Genomic DNA, 21,544 nt, shown 5'->3' with positions numbered 1-21,544 from the left:
CATACTCGACGTAAGACCCTTAAGTAAGCATAAGGAACGGAGGGGGATGGGGGGTTTGTCCGTCGATTATGTCATCCGTCAGGTTAAGCTCTGAGCTCAACCTGACGTACCTGACGTACGTTCACTGCTTCCCTCTGGAGGATGAATAGCCTCTTGGCCCAATCACGCATAAGAAACGTGTCAAACTATGAATGCACTGACGTAAAGAACGTACCAGTTCCTCACCCCCGACGTACGTCAATCCCCATCTCTGTCTAGTATGTACGCCACTTTAATAGGTAGCCAAATTGCTCACACTTTGTACTTTTTTAGTCATTACACTTCCTTTAAAACCAGTATCAGAGACAAATGCCTCCTGTTAGCTCCTTTCTCTAAAGAGCAATAGTCTCACACAAGTGATGTTATTTTAGCACAGAACTGGAAACAATATTTCAAAACAATCTACTTCAGGCCAGGACCCAACTGATATCTGACACCAGTGCCCGCATTTTCACCTGTTATCGACACTGGTGCCAGAAATTGGAGGATGCCGCCTGTGAGAGAAGGTTAAGACCTTGCACTGCTGGACAGGCAGGAGGTGTAAAGCCCAGGTTTTGCTAATTCCTTTCACCTTTCACACAGGCTTTTGTGCCATGGATCAGCAGGTCCCATAACAAGGCTCAGACAGGGGCTTCTAACAACCCAGCAAGACAGGCGAACAGACAAACCTGTCAGCTCCTGTCTCCATAGAGCCAAAGGAGAGAGAGGGAGGGAGGGAAGGAGGTAAGAGTTTCTGGGATAAATGGGATTCATCCAGTCAGCCGTAGCCGAACATGCTAGCCAATCTCAAGGGGCCCTAATGACAGCGGTTGGAGGATCAGTAGACTCGGCGTAAGAAGGGCTATACTATGACGTGACTCCGGTTTGGAGGATTTAGCAGGGAGGGGTTGTCAGATCCTGGATCTGGGGGGAAAGCAGGCCGTGGAGGATCAAAGCGAAGCACAGAGTGGGATCATTGTCTGCAGCTCAGAATCCATGAAGACACATGAGCACGTGTGAAGTATTCCTGTAGCCACAGGTACACACACACACAATTACACAACACTTCAACAAACAAAAACAGCATAATTTTATGTGAAGCCATATAGGACGCACAGCGACAAAGGAATCCGTGCATGTCATGCAGGAACACATTTTAAGCATGGCTGGGCTGGCCTCAGCGTAAATGGAATCCACTCTGATAGTGCCATACCCTACACTAAAAATGAGTGTCAATTTAACTCTGAGTATAAAAATTGACTCTTACAGGGCTGTGTATCTACTGACCGTGGCTGTATGCAAACATCCACTTCAATGTAAACAATCAGAAATTTACATTTGCAATTTATGTTTCAACCCTCATCAAGATACATGCAACAGGTGGCAAGTGTCTATAGATATATTTCTTCCCTACATAGTCTAAAAGCTCCAGAGACCTGAAGAGGGTTGTAAATATTCCTCAGCATCGCCACGTCGATTAGCCAGCACAATCACTTTTCTTTTTTTCCCTGTGTCGTCTGAGTGTTACATAATTCACAGTTTAACAGCCGAGCTCACAAATTGATAGCGGGAGGAATTGAACCAACACTATTGCTTTACGCGAATAAGTAATAATAAATTACTAAATAAAAAATGGGACCGGGGAGGAGGGGGGCTGACAGAAACGCCCACAGACGGCATGCGTCTCATTCATTCTGGGAAGTCACAACCGGCAGCAGTACAGCCTCAATAAAAAGCGCCGTTCTGCTGCGTCATCTATCATGGCTCTGGCCATGGCAGATTCTTGGCACGCTGACGAGGGCCAGGCTCTCAGTGTTAGAATGCATTCGGGCCCTTGCCCTCTTCAGCACTTCATGGCTCCGATTGGGGCAATGATGTATTAGTGGTGACAGTACTGACGGTATACCCAGCAAAAATCCGGAGTGTTCGTTTAACCTTGAAGGCAGGGTTTGATTTGTAAAATGTAAAAACATTACCATTTAAGCCCTATATACTCTGTTGTAGAGATGTCCGATAATATCGCCCCCCCCACCCCCCCCGATATTATCGGCCGATATTAACATAAAAATGTAATATCGGAAAATATCTGTATCGGTTTTTATTTATTAGTTCAACTGCTGTAGGCATTTATGAATGCGTCCATAAACAACGATTAGTGAGCTTGTAAATCGGCTATTTTTGGCAAAGACATTTGGTGCAGAAAATAGCGGTCCAAGTACACTCAGGTCCAGTTTACTAAATCTAGACTAGAGGGTTTAGTTGTTTAAAACCTGTATTATAGTAAATGAGCTGTTTGAACTGGCAAAATGTGTGTGCCTTACCAGTTCAATAAGGGACACGTCTTTTAGTTTCCAAAATAAGGGACGATTCCTTATTTCATGGGACGGTTGGCAGCTCTATATAACAATAGGATGGCATCTTCCGTGAAGTGGACGCCTAAGCCTGGGTTTGTTCCGGTTTGCCGATCAGAAGACAAGGTCACAGAGGAGAAGAGGCGCTCCTTTCATCCGTCCCCTGGCCTTCAAGTGCGAGACTTTGGACAGTCAATTTACTCTAGGGCTCTTCAAGTGCTACAGCTCACCTCAATTCCTATCCGTCCCTCTTCTTTTTCTCTCTTTTATGTATTTTCTTTTCTTTTATTGGGAGGTGGGGCTGCTCATCTTTCCCCCTCACTTTCAGATGCTATCAAGTGGGCGATCGAGTGGCGCTGACCTCACAGGGCTATCTCCTCATAATCCTCTCTCACTGCCGCAACCTTGGCTATCATCCAACTACAGAAAGATGCCAAACCCACCTTTTTTATTGAGTATTCGGAGGCAGGGTGGGTGGGGAGGGGGAGAGGCAGAGCCCCCCTCTCCACTCCACCAACACAACCATAAAACCTGATAGAAGATGCAGTGAATGACGGTGTAATTTGCAAATTTCGGAAGGTCACAGGGGACGAGGGCAGATTACCTTGGATCAGTGGCAGAGGAACATGGGATGGGGGGTGAGGATGGACCGTGCAAGGTCATGGAAAAAGTTAAGTATCATAGTTCATTAAATGTACAGATGGGGACTTAAAAGATACACAGATGACACGGGGGGTCAACGTTTTTTTCTCTTTCGTCCTCTTTCTCTCACGTTAAATCATGAATGTTGCCTTCACGCTCTTCTTTCCTCTCCTCCTCATCTTTCTCTCGCACCCCAACCCCTCCCTCTGACTGTCGTTTGATCTCACCATGGCCCAAAGTCAGCAGGCAGACTGGTCCTTTATCTCTCATATGCGCTGTTCCACATGAAGGACCGTGTCTGGAAGAAGCCTTCTCAAAATAAATGGCCCCACTGCAGGGAAACACACACACACAGGCAGCAACGAGGCCTGCGCTCCCACTGGCCACCGCAATAGGGCATTGATAATTTGATTTGATCTACATTGGGCTGTGGGTGCGTAAATGTCTATGTGTGCACACTGCTGGTCTGATTGCACGAGCATGCGTTTGTGGTTTGAGGTGTGTGAGTGTGAGCGAGTGTGCTACTGTGTGTGTGTGTGTGTGTGTGTGTGTGTGTGTGTGTGTGTGTGTGTGTGCGCGCGCGCATGTATGAATATCTCTCCCTGTCTTCTCCACCACAAGCCCAATGGGATTAAAGCAGGTGTAAACTATCCCCCTCTCGACCAATATTTGCTTTTGTGGTGACGTTCATTCGGTTTTGTTTTGTTATCCCTTGCGTCCTTGCTTGCAGATGTCGCTAGGCAAGAAACCTGGCTTTTTGAGAGACTCCCAGTATGCCACATTTGATGTTAATGCGTTTAGCCTGCATCTATCCTGCATGAGTTCCTCCTGCAGGCAATTCTCTTAAACCTTACATAGAGGAAACAAATTAGTGAATTAATGTTCTAAAATACTTATCCCCATTTGGCCATCTTTTTCATGGTCCCCCAGCTCTGATGGTGGTGTTGGAGCTACACCATGTTGTTTTAGGCCTCCCTTTCTTCCTTTTGCCTTCCGGAGTCCAGTGTAATGCGTCTCTTGGAACTCTTGGGATAGCGTTGATGTCCATTCTGAGGACATGGCCAATCCGGGTCCATCTATTTATTAGGTAGTGCATGTCATCTTGTTGGGTGATGTTGAGAAGTTTATTGTTTGAGATGGTCTTGGGCCAGAATGCAGGATTTCGCGCAGGCATCATGTGTGGAAAGTGGATGGTTTATGGACGTCGCTTTCTGTGGTTTTCTAGCATTCTGCACCGTAGTAGTTGATAGTACGCGGCTTTGGTACTGTAGATCCTGAGTTTTGTTTTGGTACTGTATTGGTTTGACTTCCAGATTTGTTTAAGTCTCTGAAGGTTGTGTGAGTTTTGTTGATCCGGTTTTGAATGTCCTTACTTGTTCCCCCATCATGTTGAATGATGCTTCGAAGATATGTGAAATTATTTGTATTTTCCAAGACCTGTTCCACTGTTGTTGTATATGTGTTGGTGTATTGGTGTTGATGGGCATGACTTTGGTTGTATTGTTGTTCATGAGCAGTCCAACATGTTGACCAAAGTATTGGTGTCTGTGTCTTTTCCCGCAGATGTGTGTGTGATAGAAGGGCTAGGTCACTCCGGATCCTACCACAAAGCTGGTGGTGCTTGTTCCCACAGTGCAAGAGGGGCATAGCTTAGTGGGTAGATAGTCTGTATGGTAATCCTAGCGGCCCACCCAATTATACGCGTCACAGTGTCCCTGAGCAAGATACTTAAACCTAACAGCTCCCCAAGCGCCTTTGAGCAGCCATCATCTGGGTGAAGCTGAAACTGAATTTACCACGGGATTAATAAAGGTCTAAACATGCAGTAGAATTTCATTAAAAATATATATCTGCTGTTACTATTAATTATTGGCCACCATCCTTATTCTGTTAATTTAAACTAGTCCATACCTGTGTGGGGATATGCGCCCCCCCGCACGCGTCCCGTCGCGTCGCGTCGCGTCGCGACCCCCCCCCCCCCCCGCACGGCTGGGCAGCCGTAACCATGGCGACATTGTTTGACACAAAAACGCTAATAAACAGCTGAGATTTGGTGAAATTCCGTGCACATGGTAATGGTCAATGGCTGTGTGCAAATTCAGAGCAATTGCTCCCGCCACTGAGGAGAACTGGGCAGCAGTTTTGGCCTCACCATGACACCATGACACCATGACAGAGGTTTGTCAAATTATAGGAGGATTCTAAGATGACGCAAGAAAATCACTTAAGTGGTAGATGCCAACTAATATCTATAAATGGCTGCTCAGTTGTTATAAACATGCTCAAGAAACACTCAGAGTAACAAAGGCTGTGCATTTTCTGAGCAGACTCCTCTTCTCCTTCTGCTACTCAATGACAGTACTGTATAGGGAGAAAAAAAAATCAATATCACAGTTAACTGTATATTGGTATAAACAAGCGGTGCTGAATAGACTTCAGTCAATACACCGACTGGCATTATCAATTTTTTTAAAACACAATTGACTGATTGACTGGCATTCTACCACCACACACGTTCCCCCGTGACCACTGATACATACGCACATTGCACACGCACACGCACACGCACGCGCACGCGCAACGCACACACACACACCTATTAGAATTTGCTTAGTTGAAGACAAAGAGCAGTGTGTCACTTTGTCTTTTGTGACATGATGCCGTGAGGCTCAGTGAAATCTAATTCCACATGGAGGGTTGGGATTTAATTAGAGCACTTTGTACCTTTCACTGCTGCTGAATCCTATTTACATTCGGTCTCCTGTTACCAAGTTTCCTTGGCTCCGTCCGTGGTTCTATTGGCTCAGCTAATCTTTCGGATCTCGGCTGTTAAACAAACTGAGGAGTGAACCATTTTCGGAAGCCATGAGATCAGGTTTTCATACAGCATCCTGATGTTCTGGAGACTTGTCACGTTAGCCCACGCACAGATGTAGGTCATTTTATGGAATGGTTTAGAAAAACACATTAAAATGAATAATAGTCAGTATAGTCAGTATCAGAAGATAAACAGAAGGGTGTACAACTAACACTAATTTGGTTCCACTGTGTAATATTTAAGATACAAATCTGGAGTATTAATTGTGTACAAATGCTGAATTATTGCATAAACGGGGACTTGTACAATGACTGCTCAATGATATAAACAAGCAAGGTGAATGATATTTCTATGGACCACATTTGAAATATTTGTACTTTGATATAATATACTATTATACAAAGGTGCAGTAAAAGGCAATATGGACGGACAGAGGAAATACTGTCAAAGTGTCAATTTCTGCTATATTCTACCTCCTTTGATGGATAAATGTAGGCTACTGTAGGTGTTACAGGATATGCAAAGAAACAAATTATACATTGTGATTTATGTGCTCTAAAAATGAAAAAACTTTTTTTAATGCCCTCAGTTTTCTTGCTGTTTAATTAGATGTACTGAAATCAAGATCCCTTGAAAATGTTAGATTTGGCATAACTTAACTATCAGGAGTCACTGAATAGAGACAAAGAGGGACTGCCTTATTGTGGTCTTATTTCAAGCTTAATTTGATGAGAAACCATGTAAAATCAACATGTGACATTCACAAATAACCCATTTCTCATGTTAAGTTTGATTAAACACATATTATATCTATAGCTTGATAGCAAACTCAACCTCCAATATATGCATTGGTAGGCTTTCTTCAATGTTGGGTTCATTACTTAAAACAATACAGTATACAACAAATGAGTAATTATTACTTAAAAGTACTTCATTTCACAACAGTAAAAATTACTCAGACAATTACTCCTTGAAAAAAAGTAATCTGTTAAACTACTTTTACGTGAACAGGCCACATCATTTATCTGTTGCGGCAGCAAAGAAAAGTTAAACAATTTCTCGTTTACTAAAAGTGTGCATGAAATCAGACCTAATTCTAATTTATATACTTATTATTATTATCTATGTAATAAACGTATTCCACGTAATTGTTGTATTTGTATTTTTTCAACTCCCTGATGGAGCTTACAAATAAATAGGCAAACATTTGGCAAAAAGAGCAGATCTACAAGCTCCCCATGTGTTGTGACTCGTGAAGGGTTGTGAGCTTGAAGATCGGCTATTTTTGGTAAATACTGTAGATCTGGCGTAGAGGGGAAAAAAGGAGTGTACCAAGTACAGACCCCTGGCTGGGGGGACACCAGTCAATGACGTATATGGGTTTAAGCGGCTAATCCAACCTAGCACAGTGTATGCTGTACTGAAATAGTTGGCCAGATGGGGGAAGGCATCACTAAAGTTGAATTTCTCGAGCTACCTGTCAACAATGATCCAAGGAGACAGAGAGAATGTGACATTGTGCATGTTTGGTAACAGTGCTGTCCACAGTCAAACTTTGTGGACAGCAACCAATTCCGCAAGTACCGTATAGGAAAATATATACAGGTAGAAGACTGGGAAAGACAGGTTTGACCTGACTCACTGATGAGGCATTTAGCTAACATAGCGTCAGAATCATTTTAACCACTTAGCTTTGGCTATTCAAAAATAGCAGATATACAAGCTCATAGCGCGGCACCGAGTGCCGCGCTATGAGCTTGTAGATCTGCTATTTTTGAACAATTTTGAACATTTTGTGAAAATATTTGAATATATATTCTTTAAAGCGAACATTTGTAACTCAAAATCTTTGCTTCTGGGGGTCCCTGGAACAAAATATTTTGAGATGGGGGTCCACGGCCAAATACATATCATTTTGGGGGTCCTTGGCATGAAATAGTTTGAGAACAACTGTCGTAAAACACAAACCTACAGGAGCCAGCTGGGTCAGAATCAGCTCTACAGCAACATAGAATGGAGGTATAATGTTGAAAATTGTGACACACCTTCAATTGCAGAAGGGAACAGTTACACCACACTTGCTGTTTATTTAGTTAGTTATTTAGTTTAGAATTAAAAAGGACCCTGAAAGGGGAATTCATCAAGAACGAGTGGAGAGAGAGGAACAGTCACTGAGCAGAGACGGACACAGGACTGCTCTGTAATTACACCAAAATAAAGTGTTCATGGAATCATGAACGTCTGTCTTCCCAACATTGTGTTTTTTGTTTGATATTGTTTTGTCCCCGAGGAACTGCAGAGGAAACATGTAAAGTGTTCAAGGCAGCAGTTCAGGGCCCTGAGCCAAGGCAGGGGCCAGGCGACAGAAACGAGGAGCCTCAACTCTGTTAGCGTGAGTGTCGAGCCAGAAACTCTTTCATTAGCTCTCATTAATGCTATCTGGCACATAATGAGACAGACTGGGGTGGCTAGCCTGCTGCTATTTGGCCCAAGTTATTATACAGACACACGTAAGCTCCTTCGTCACCAACAGCAACCAACCTCGTCCTCCTCCTCCTCCTCTCGGCTTAGGCGGGTGACAGCCTGGCATCATACCATCCTCATTTCATGCTTTCTCTTTTTATCTCTTTCCTGCCCCCCCCCCCTCCTTCTTTCTCACACAGTATCTCACTTTTCGCAAAACTCTTTCTCACTCCCTGTCACCCACTCGCTATCTCTTTCTCTCTTTCTCCCTCTCTCTTTCTATCATAACATACTGAAGACGAAAAAGCATGCAGCAAAAAAGGGGGGAAAAAGCCCTCAAGCTCTGATTAGAAACCAATTAGCTGTGTGGATCCTCAGGCCCCTCACCCGACAGGCTGCAGCACGGTGTCACGTCGATTATGCTCCCCGTTTGGGAATGGACTGTACTGCGGGGATATCTGTTCCCGCTTCACTCTCTCGTCTTGCCTTCTCCCCTTCTTTATGCAACCATCTATCTATCCATCTATATATCCTCTCCTCCTCTTCCCTCCTACTCATGCTGGTCTGCTCTAATTTCATGGGGTGCTCTCAAAATACACACACACACACACACACACACAGCTAAAGTGGTGGAGAAGACATCTCATCAATGTGACCTGACCTAATTGCAAGCCGGCGTGGCAGACAGGTCCGAGATGGATAGTCCCGTGATATTAAGACTCTGGATTGCACTCATGAACATGTAGTGCTGTCATGCTTGTGAAGGGGCCGTGAAGCCTGATGTATACTTCATTGTAAGATGGTGGCATGTGCCAAAAGTAGACCATCTGTAAGCTCACAATGACTCTCAGGAAGACAACGCTATGTAGAACTCCGTAAGTGAGAACAGGATATGACTGTCACCTCTAGCACTGATCTCAATAACAAGGCGGGGGTACAAGGGCCTTTATTGCATAAGTAATGATTCCAACCAATCGCAGCGAGCCATCTGGAGTGGCGTACACTTACCGTATATGCTTGTGCACTTTGTAAAAGTAGGCATTAGTAAAATACTGGGCTTTAAGTACTATGAACACTCAATGCACCATAGGCCCGTGCAACTTTTACAAACCTCAGTTCCACGCTTGCCTTTCTAGCTCTTTGCCACCAAACTGCACACCCACCTACTCTTGCTAACAAAACTGCCTAGTCAGATTAATAGCAGCCTTTTGGGGTGATTTTCACACTTTATAGACTCCCTGCAGACTATTTCATTTCATTTTCTTTCTTTTTTTTATTGTCTGGCCTTGGAATCCACTGGTACTAAATGCCATATCCTTTCAACACCACCAAAGCCTGGGTAAGTTAATTGTCTGCGTGGCATAATCGCCCCTCAACAAAAGGCAGTAGAAATGACAGGGGTTTTAACATAATGACTGCTGTCGTTACAGTCTTACTCTGTGACAAAAGATGAAAAAAAGAAGAAGAAAATCCACACTGCCAGCCAGTCGACGCTTGGCGGGTTGATTCCCTCCACCAGGCAAACCGTTTATCTCCATCTTGAACCTCCATTTTGCGCCTTTTCTTCTCCACTGATGGCTTGTAATTGCTTCCATCTGCTCTTTACACATATTACTTGGCAGCGATAACACGGTACAGTTAGAGAACCAGCGGGGGAGCATGAGCAACCCTCGCTATAAATGTCAAGCGGTCACCTATGGGCAGGCATATGGCTGTTAGACACGCCGGGCACTACAGCTGGGCGATACGACTTCAAATCAACATCACAATTACTTCTGCCTCTATTACGATTAATGAGCGATTATTTCACACACTAATAAACAAATTGGTTTAATCGATTATGCAACATTATAGATTTTAACAAAAAATCTATTTTCATAAATAGGGAAAATAGCAGATCTACAACCTCACAACTCATCGCGATGCAGTGCATTGCCAGCTTGTAGATCGGTTATTTTTGGTGAAGAGATTTACTGTAGACGGAAAAAAACGGTCCACCTACAGTTGCAACTTGCAACAAAGGTCCGTTCACTAAGACTAGAGGGGTTAAGTGGTTAGGAAATAAAGATGATTAAAAACTACATCTCGATTGTTGGATTAGCCGACATGAGCCAGATTAAGTCGGTGAGAGCTTCTAAATGTAGAACAAATTTAGAACTGACATCAAAATGTCAGTTTTGATACATTGTGGGTTAATTGGCAGCTCACCTGCCATAGACTATCAGACACTTGTTTCAACTCTTTTACTGAGTCACACACTGACCCCTTGGTAGGCTTGGAGTGCATGTTCCTCCTCCTCTTCTTCTGAACAGGATCATTTCTTTCTCCCTCCGCAGGCTAGCGTTTTCTCAGAAGGAGACGTTTGAGAAATTAAATCAATAAATCAATCAAACGCCAGATGGATCGGGTGTCAAAAAATGATATTGGCTCCGACATGAAGATCCCAAGTGCAGATTGTGCTGCGCAGGTTCTGTTTCATGTGAAGTGTTTCTATTTGAGGATGCATACACCTCCCACCTCCTCTCTTCTGCACCTCCACAGCGACAGGTGTCCTGCATAAACAGCAGGCAGCTAAAAACATAATTTGGAATTCTGAGGGATAAAATAGGGTAGAATAAACCTCTAGTGAAACACAGAGATGTTGTTTAGACAAGTGTTTCCCAAACTGGGGGGTGGGGGGTGGGGGGGGTGCCCAGACCCCAGGTTGGGAAACACTTCTCTAATCAAACAAAAAAAAATAAACCTCTAGTGAAACACAGAGATGTTGTTTAGAGAAGTGTTTCCCAACCTGGGAAACAGGTTGGGAAATCCCCCCCCCCGCGAGGCCAAACGTGTCTGTTTGGCGCTCGTCTGAAATGTTTGTACAAAATCATGTACATTTATAAATATTATTGATGTTATCAGTCCAACTTGTGAAAACAGAAAATATGTTCAAAAGGTTAAAAAAAAAAAGAAGGCAGATCTACGAGATCCCAAGATCGACATCGCGGCGTGTTGTGAGCTTGTAGATCGGCTATCTACGCTATTCGTCGTACGATAAGTATATACTGTAGGGCTTAAGTGGTTAACCTGAAAAACACAAGTGTGTGCATGGGTGTGTGCACGTGTGGGGGATCTCAGCTTTTGTCAGATGTAAGAAGGGGGGGCTCCAAGCAACAACAAAAAAAAAGGCTGAGGAACGCTGGTTTAGAGCACAGGTTCTCAACTCCATGCTTGGGGACCTGGAGAGTCTAGTTCTAAGTACATCCACCTGGAGCCCCCCAGGTCCAAGTTAGTCTCTTAGGAAGGTGAAATGAAAAGCAGCCGTGCTCTGGGTACCCAGAACCAAAGCTGAACATCACTGTTAGAGGAGTTAGAGGAGGGTGGCACTCCTGGTGTCAGAGGAGGGTGGCACTCCTGGAAACCACGCCACCACTATTCTGTTTCTGCAATCACCTCCGTTCTCACGCTCCGGCCCTCTGGTAGGGTTCAACAATTCAAAATGCTGTATGGCACTTTGGATGACTGTGGTCAACCAAATCACAGTGGGGGTTCAGACTTTTCCATGCCAAGCTTGTAGAAAATTGCGTTAAAGATTTTGACATTTATTGGTTTAAACTGGGCACCTGCGCTAAAAACATGCATCATTCACAATCCTGGGCGATGCTTCGGATAAAAGCTATCACATCCCCACACTCCTTCCGTCAGGTGCCCGATGACAGCCTCGAGCCTCAAACTGCAAGGTAAACCCCACCCCCCCCCCCCGCGCGCGCGCTACTTACTGCTCACATTCTCCCGTTCCGCGCTATGTTTGCTCCTTTAATTCCCTGTCAAGATCCTCTCTCCTCTCTCCGCCAGCGAGAGTTGAAGGCACACAAAAGTGATCCACTCAGAGAAAATCAAGAAAATGTGCAACACCACTATACAGTACTGTACCAACCAGGGGGACTTGACTTGGTGGAGGAACAGTGTGCATATGAATTATACATGGAGGAGAGAAAGGGAAAGAAAGGGAAAGGGAGGCAGATTCATCAGAATAAATGCATAAAGCTCTAACCCGCAGCAAATCCCTTAATATAATCTGTCACAATTCAAGGTTAGCAAACGTGCAAAGGTGGAATTTATTCATTTCCATACAAAGCATCGTTATGAGCCTGAATAATTAATGTTGAAAGTAAGTTATTGGGTAGAAAAAAAGGGTAGAGGAGAATGTTTTGTTTGGATTTACAAACACCAGGGGCCTTTTCTTTTGGGGGGAATTGGCTGTGTGAATCTTCTTATGTAACGGCAAAGAACATGGCAAACAATGCCAAGATGAAGATTACCGTACAGTTTCTCTCTCTCTCACACACACACACACACACACACACACACACACACGCACACGCACACGCACACGCACACGCACACGCACACGCGCACGCACACTTTGTATGTGTGAGTGTGTTTACAGTACAATTAGAATCTGAAATGTCAGCTAGCAATTCATCATCCTCTATCAGCCGACTGTGATTGATGAACCCTTTTTCCTGCTGTGTAAAATGACTTTCATGGCAATAATCTCAATCAAAATGCCATTTCCTATTTTAAGCACGTTTCCGTGGAATTCAACAAGTATTTGCATATCTATTCATTTTTCCAAGCGTAATCAGCTGTAACCAAGTACATTAACGTCATTAGATTACATGTAATCTGTTACTTACCAAGTGATGGAAATACCTCCATTACATTGCCCCTAGCGCAGCAGATTCTCAACCTGTGGGCCGAGGCCCACTGGTGGGCCGTGATGATATTGCAAGTGGGCCCTCAAATAATTGGCAACACACTAAGATTTTGATGATAATATAGCATTCGTTATGAGGGGTGGTCCACGAAACACTTTCAAGATTTTTATGCGAGCCCTGATCCAGAAAAGGCCGAGAACCCACTGCCCTAGCACACCTAAAGCCTCATTTATTATTTTAAAGATGTATTATTGATAGTGTAGTAGAGAATGACAGGGAAACAGGGAGAGAGAGACAGGGAGTGACACGCAGCAAAGGTGGTCGGGAACGGGACACGAACCCCGCGACACGCCGTCAGGCATTAGAGCCTATGTGGTACCGGTATGCGCCTGGACCGCTAGGCCAGCAGGCCTCATTTATACTGGAAATAGCCAATCCACAAGCTCACGTGTCGTACTGCGACTCGCAGTGAGCTTGCGGTTCGGCTATTTTCTGTGCGGGACACGATGTGCAACCAAATCTAAATCAGGCATTAGATTGTCCACTGCCCCCTTGCTTCTCTTTAAGGGCTGACAGCAGCCTGGGTGCCCCAGGAAGCAACCTGCCCTGGCCCCAATTTCCTTCTGGTGGCAGCAACCCCTGTTAAGTTGTGAAACCACATGATAACTATTCTGTTTCTACTATCACCTCCAGTCTCCCCACTTTTCCCTTGTTGTCACAATGACCTCCCGTGTCCATGATACACGTGCAATGCTGAATGTATGTGGTGCTATACCCACTATGTACACAATACAAGTGCAAATAACGCATATTTATTTATCTAACCACAATTACGAGCCCATTTGGTTACTTCTGTAAACTTCCAAGACTTGATTTATACATAGTTATGCATAAGTCAGGCGTGTTTGTTTTGTATTTTCGGTGTCGCACACTGAAAATTGCCGATCTAGAAACTCAGTGTGTCACACAACGCGTTGAGTTTGTAGATCTGCTACTAGTGCTATTTTAGGTGCACGGCAGAGTTTAGTTTCTTTATCTTTATCTTCACATTTTTGAAAAATTACTGTGTAAATATTTTTACTGTGTAGTTATTTATTGTTGTGCAGATTCTCACCAAGACACATTCCTTGTACAAACATGCCTGGCAATCAAAATAATTATGTATGATATCCTCATAAACCACCTCTTGAGGTGTCAGTGATTTAGATCATTATTCCCCATCCAGACAATTATCACCTTGCATAAAGACATGGCACATACAGTATGATGAAGTAGGCCTTTTTCATCAACTGTTTACCATAGGAAGTGAATGATATGGAGATATAAACATAGTCAACTCATTAAGGCAATGATTGCAAAATGATGACAGCGTAGCGCAGGCAGATAATCACTGAAGCATCACGGGCCCAAACAGAAACAATATGCAAATTCAGTTCAGACGTTTTTTTTCTGTCTTTTTTTTTTTTGCATTAGATTACCTCTGCAATCAAATGTGAAGCAAAAACATGACATGTGTTGTGTGTGCTCATGCAGCACACTTCATTAAAAAACATTGCAGGTCAGGACAACCTTGTAAAACTGGAACATTAATTTGTGACACATCAAATGCTTTAAATGTAATAAAATGTTGTTTCAGTGATGTACCCCCGTCTAGTTAAATTGATAAGACCACTGTGATAATGCTAACCAGGATTACGGGTTCAGTTCAGATAAATGTATCCACAATGAAAAATTGTCAGTGCTAGTGTAAAGATTTTTACGCTCTCACAGATTGCGGTCGCTGATAACACCATAAATTGCGGGTCACTTGCACCTACTGTCTGCCCCGGTCCAATTAAAAAAAAGATATTGTGCTAATGAAATGCTAGCACAAAGTTTTGCAGCCGAGTGCATGTTACCCTTATCTTGGGTATGATTGCAATAATCCATATCGCAAAGTACAGCCTAAATGGTGGCTTTGCGCCATACAATTTATTTGTGTACTGATGCATCTTTGATTGTCACTGAGGAGTTAGTGGTGCTGGTGTATTAGAGCCAGTGGACTCAAACATTGGCAATTTGACGCTCTTTTGTCAAAAAAATCTATTTCACACAGCCTACACTGTCACACTGAAGTCTATTCTCAAACGTTTCTTTCAATTAAGCTACTGGAAATTGGACTATAATGACATTGTTGTTACTTGTTTGACAGTGTTTGAATAGAATCTCTTGATTTTTGCCCACCTGAGCAGCCTCATTATTTATGACAGACCGCCACTTTATGGCGAATCTAGGAACATGTGTTGGGAAGCCATGCATAATTGTGCATTTCATGCTTTCAAGGCTACCTTGACTGGGGAAATGTGGACATCAGGCTTCTGATTATAAACATATTAACAGTGCCACGCATACACTTAAAGTATGAATACCAAAAAATAAAATGTAATATACACATTCCCGTTTAGTCCTAGACACTGAAATCAGTAGCCTAAAAAATACCCATCATGTTTTGTGGATGACAGCATTCTTGCCTTTCAGCATTGGGAGCATGCACCAACAGACAAAAAGGAAATGATTAAAATGAGTTTGACATCCCTGTAGAGGGTCGAAATATCTGCTCACGAGCACGTCTGGCATGATTATGCCTTTGCCTGGCTACAATCACTGCTGCTATGATCCCTGGAAAGTCTGGGCATGACACCCGATTTAAATGTGCTACAGTTACCACCAACTCTCTGAAGACGCTAATAACTTTCACTCTAACTGCATGTCTGGCTATTTAGTGCTGGTGTTTGTGAATTGGACTTCTTTTGGCAATGAGGCTCATTTGTATAGAAAGGCGCCAAATATGTGCATAATTGGCTACCTAATTTAAATAGGTGCAAATAGCACCAGAGCACCGAATCACTATTTGCTTGGCAGCACAGTTAGGTGCATTTCATCCTTCGTGGGTGCTTTAAGAATTACATTTTATTTTAGTCTTATTTGCACGAGTTTAGCGGCCTCAAAAGCACTATCCTTTTGTGAATCTACCATTTTAATAATGTGCAGTGTATACATTCAGTGTCTTGCATGTGGGCACATGAACCAGACAGGACATTCCCTGGCCACTGTGGGGATTGAATGTGTCCATTCAGCACCATGGACAGAGGCTTCGGGTGACAGACTCTTGTGTTGACATTTCTTTGACAAGGTGAAAATACAGGCAGAGACTACCCTGTAAAATCCTGAGAGTTCATTTAACTCTGATGGGTGATTTATATACTTAGTCGTGCGCCGGTGTCACACACCGAAAATAGCCAATCTGCACACACTTGCACGTCATGCTCACAGTTGAATGCACACTCAGGATTTTACAGGGTATGGCCCACACACCCACCCACCCACCCACCCACCCACACACCCCCACACCCCCACACACCCACACACACACACACACACTCTAAATGATAGGTATGTACTGTGACACGTGATGGAGAGGTGAAGACAGGCGAGGGTCACAATATTAGCACTTTCAGGTCTACGAGGAGCAAGTGAGGCAGGGCTGTCAGGGCTGTCTGTGCCTGGCCTAACCCCCCCCCCCCCCACCAGCCACCAAGTGCCTTTTCCAGCCTTGCAAATGGCACAGCAGCGGCGGCTGGTGGAAATGGCATCGGTGGCGTATCATCATAGTAGTAATAAATCTGCTCCAGACATTGCAGAAGTGCTCCCGCCCTGCATCCGTACGGCAGCAGGATTTTCTTTAAACAATTCCTCTTTGGGGTGGAAAGTGAAAAGTGCAGTGGAAGTGCAATGAGCCTTTAAAAAGTGAGACCTCCGTGTTGGCACAGTCTGTGGTATGACCATCCATGAACGTCACTGTCATTGCAAATGGTCTGCTTGACATACTGTTGTAGCTATACCATACCTGGTGTATGGGCAGCATGAAAATGAGTGGATTTGGGGCAAAGTGTGTGTGCGTGTCTGCGTGCGTGCGCGTGTGTGTGTGCGTGGGTGCGTGTGCGTGTGTGCGTGCGTGTGTGTGCATTCGTGTGAAACGGAGTGAGAGAGAGAGAGAGAGAGACATGTGTGTTTGTGGGGGGGGGTTAAGGTTGATTTGATTCTGTTGACTCGTTGATTGGTCAATTAAATGAGAGCCAAGCAAGCAAATTACACAAACGTGCGTGTGACAGCCTCCCACACACACGGATACAGGCAAACACATATGGCACACAGAAAACGGTCACGCACACACTCCCGCCTTTATAACCTACAGAAGCACGTAGCCTACTCACACACGCACGCACAAGTATCCTATACGCACACGGACGTCTTTGGCAGCATACACTTCCACTTGACATTTTCACAGCGGTAAGATTGTAGGCTATATCACGTTCATGTGCCCGGCTGTTTTCTTTTCTATTTCTATTCTATCCCATCACTCTCTCTTCAGCAACACTTCTCATCAGCAGCATTCGGTGTGCACTGTGCACTCACTCAGGGGATCATACACTCACTCAGGGGATGAGTGACGTGTGTGTGTGTGTGTGTGTGTGTGTGTGTGTGTGTGTGTGTGTGTGTGTGTGTGTGTGTGTGTGTGTGTGTGTGTGTGTGTGTGTGTGAGAGACGAAAGCAATGTATGATCATACATTGCTTTACAAGTCAGAGGAACATGGGAAAGACATTCATGTCAGTCACCCATCATCAGCTAACATTTTGCAGTCTGTCTGCTGTCTGCGTCTTTATTCAATCCATTCTGACATATCCCCAAACTGCAAGTAAAGACTGCTATAGCCCACATGCGGAGCTCATACAGCGCTGTAGTGCAGTGGTTCTCAACCAGTGGTCCGGGGACCACCAGTGGTCCTTGAGGGGGTTCCAGGTGGTCCCCATGCAGCTAAATGATGGAGAGTTGGTAACCAAATGTACCCTTATTAGATCTTTAGCTCTTGAGAGCGCAAATTCCGCAAAATGAAACCAAATGGACCCGTAAGGAGTTTAATTATTGTTAAACATTTGCATTACTTAATTTACAAGAAGTCTACACAATTAGATAATGTATAGACGAATTTTGATCAACATTTGCCTGTTTTCCCTCCTATGGTACCACATCAATACAGCATGGAATTGTGGACAAAACCTTATCCAATGATAACAAAATATTCTAAGTCTTGGGTCTGAGACTAAATCTCATCAAACGGTGGTTCCATGGCTCAAATGACGAATAAATAATGGACCTTGATATGAGAAGGGTTGAAAACCACTGCTATATTGCACCGGTTACATGCCCGCAATTCGAGTGTAAGCCTACAATCTGATCGACAGGATCAGAGATATAGCCTTTATTAAAGGCTATATCTCTGATCCTGTCGATCAGATGCCCTTTATAGTTCATTATGCAACTTTGCCTCCAAAAGAAACATAGCTACAGCACCCGTTAAAAGAAATGCCTGCGCAAATGAGCACAGTAGCCTACTTTTAACTCAAGAGAGGTCAAAACACAAAGTACAAAACGGGTGAATTCCATCTATAAGATAATGCGAGTAATCGAAACTATGTATTGAAATACAATCAGAAGAAGTGTGCGTCAACTCACCAATAAGAGCCAGCTGTAGGATGTATAGTCCGACGAAGTCCATTCTGGAGGAGTGCGACATTTAAGTCTTTAAACGATGCAATCCCGAATGGTTGAGGATGAATTTAAATATATATTTTTTTAAAAGAAGAAAAGCCCACAGTTTTTTTTTTAAACTGGCACCAAAAGAGCTGCAGCAATATTTTCAAGTGATGACTGGGCCAGTTACGTTGACGCCGGAATCCAAAGCATTGAATGAAAAAATAGCAGTGGAACACATCATTTTTTACAGTCAAACTTTTGCCATGAATTAAAAAGGGGGTCTCGGTTGCGGCAAAAGAAGTTAAGTTGCTGCCAATTTAGCAATGGAGCGAAGCTGAAAAACAGTTGGCGCCTTGGGTGGAACTGGGATAAATCTCGCCCGTGTTGAACATCCCCTCCTGCCGTGCGGAGCGCTCGATCCTCTCCTCTTCGTTCGCCTCCACCTGCCCGTCTCTGGGAAACTGCGGATGAATCACGAGGCGCGCGGCTTAGTGCGCTCTCACTACCTGGCTGCAAGTCTCACACGCACACATACATACACACACAGCCTCTGTCCCTCTGATTCCGAACGGGTCGGTCGCTCTCACTGTCTGCAAGTCACACGCAGTGACAGACAGCCCCTCTATTCCAGACGGGTCGCAAGTCAGTGTCACACAGTCCCTGCGGTTCCAGACCCTCGGTCGGTCGGTCTCACTGTCGGTATGACATGCCCCGGTCTCCTGCAACAACAACAAAAGTTGTGATATCACAAATATCTCAAATCAATAGCTTATTTCATGCTAGCTCTGAAACGTGAATGGCATATCATGACAGTCACATGGATGAACTTCAACCTGGTGTTTGCACTTTCTCCATTTACAGCCCGTACATCTACATTAACGTTCAGATTTCAAATATAAAGTGCTTACCCCATGGTCAAGGATGTTACAACTATGTACGGCCCCTCAGAAGTACGCGTATCTTCCGTATTGTTCAATAAAAAGTATTTCAATCCGATTGGTGGCCATTTTCTCATAGTTATAAAGTATCAGAGTGCAGTACACCTCCCAACCGATAGGGTCGCGTAGTTGAAAGCATAATTAGGAAATACGGATAAAATTGCCACCAATCGCATTAAAATGCTTTTTATTGAACAATACGGAAGATACGGGTACTTCTGAGTGGCCGTACATAATTGTAACATCCGTTGCCATGGGGTAAGCACTTTATATTTGAAATCTGAACGTTTATGTAGTGTAGATGTATGTAAATGGGGAAAGTGCAAAAAACAGGTTGAAGTTCATCCATGACGGTTGTGACAGACGACCATCGTGTGATCCATGGCTAATTTCATGCTATTGTGTAGCTTAATAACCATAAAGCCACTGGAGCTGGTGCATAACCTACAGCCTATATATCTATGGGCTATTCACACATCTCCAAAAAGTAGGTTATGCAGTCAGGCTGGGCAGCAGACACCTTTGTCAAAAGGTGAATTCATCGTAGCCACTGCATGTGCGCCAGTTATTTCGATGGGTTGAGAAATTCTTTAACCCTTTCACGCATGAATTATGATAACCTGAGAAAAAAAAATGTTACTAAGTGTTTTTATGTGTCTTTAGACATAAATATAACAACTGCACTTACATTTTTTTAAGGAGTTATTGACCTGTCCACTCAGGAGGACAGCATGCATTTGTGTTTTTAACTGAAAAGAATAATAATAATACAACCAATGAATAAAATTATAAAAATCTAATAATATCAAATCAAATATATTTGTAATGCTGTAAAACTAAAATTTTCACATATCTAACTTATTCTAATACTATTTATTAACTTTCTCTTGACTCCTTGGCTCAACAAACACAAAACACATAAATAATAGTGTTTTTACTGTCAAGTGAAAACCAAAATAACTCTAAATTGAACACCAACATGAGTGCTTACTGTCTAGTGAAAACCAAACTGTGTGATGGGTGATGGCTGATTGAAGTTAGCCTGGCATGGCCAGACTAGTGCAGGCTAGATTGAAGTAGTCGCACCTGGCCTGAGTCAAACTAAATTGACTAAGCACCTAGGGCACAAAGCCTGCAAGCATTTTATGCAGATGTACTTGGATGTTCCTGTCCATGCAACATCATGGCATCTGTTTGCATTGTTTTGTGTCTGTATGCTGGGGCCAGTGGTTTCCAGGGGCAAACCTGGTCTCAGGGGTGCCTTGGACACTGCAATGTGTTTCACAATGTTCATACAAGATGGACTTGGTGAAGCGATATGTACAGGATATAGGTCAGTAAAACTGAAGAGACTGTATTACTGAAATACATCTGAAAGAGAGTGTTGGGAGAGTTACTCACAATGTCCTCTGTTATTTTTGTAGAAAATGTTCATCAAAATAATGGTGGCGGTTGGTGGTGATTTTGGGTGGGGGGCTAAGAAATCTATTATACTATAAGCTACCTATATAGTTCACCCTGCAGCAACAGCATCACATTCCAGGTTACAGTAATGACACTACTATATATGCCTATACTTTGTTATAGCAAGAGTTCCACTCCACAACAACACAAGTAGGCTACCCACAATAATAGCCTGATGATGCAAAAAATAAACACACACACGCGCGCGCAAACACACACACACACACACACACACACACACACACACACACACACACACACACACACACACACACACACACACACACACACACTACTATTTCTTTCTCTGTGCATTTTAGCAAAAAGGATTATATGCCAAAATGATTGGATAGGCAACATGTTATGTGTTCCAACAGTAATGACTGCTGATAACCTACTGCAACAGTTTTTATTACAACTGTAATCAATTCAAATAGCTCCATGGGGATTGTTTTTGTTTTTGTGGGATGGTGTTAGGAAAATTAGATTTTAAGTCTATAAGTATGATAAATGTGTCTGTAGAAAACTGCATAAATGTAGGAGTTTACAAGAGTAAAAAAGGGGGAACTAAC

At 43.5% G+C, this 21,544-nt stretch overlaps 1 protein-coding gene across 1 annotated transcript in view; it reads right to left on the bottom strand.

Moving 5' to 3' along the window:
* Positions 1–18,637, bottom strand: part of gfra4a (GDNF family receptor alpha 4a) — a 169,735-nt gene extending 151,098 nt beyond the window's left edge. Inside the window, exon 1 of the mRNA XM_080414610.1 lies at positions 18,550–18,637. Coding sequence (XP_080270736.1) covers positions 18,550–18,610 — 61 coding nt within the window. The 5' untranslated portion in view covers positions 18,611–18,637. The remainder of the gene's footprint in view (positions 1–18,549) is intronic.
* Between the last annotated feature and the right edge of the window lie 2,907 nt (positions 18,638–21,544).

The sequence above is a fragment of the Gymnoscopelus braueri genome, assembly GCF_963280865.1.
Source record: "Gymnoscopelus braueri genome assembly, chromosome: 19".
In the NCBI taxonomy this organism is placed as follows: Eukaryota; Metazoa; Chordata; class Actinopteri; order Myctophiformes; family Myctophidae; genus Gymnoscopelus; species Gymnoscopelus braueri.
Note: the sequence above shows the minus strand (reverse complement) of the source record. Positions and strands in the feature narration are given on the sequence as shown.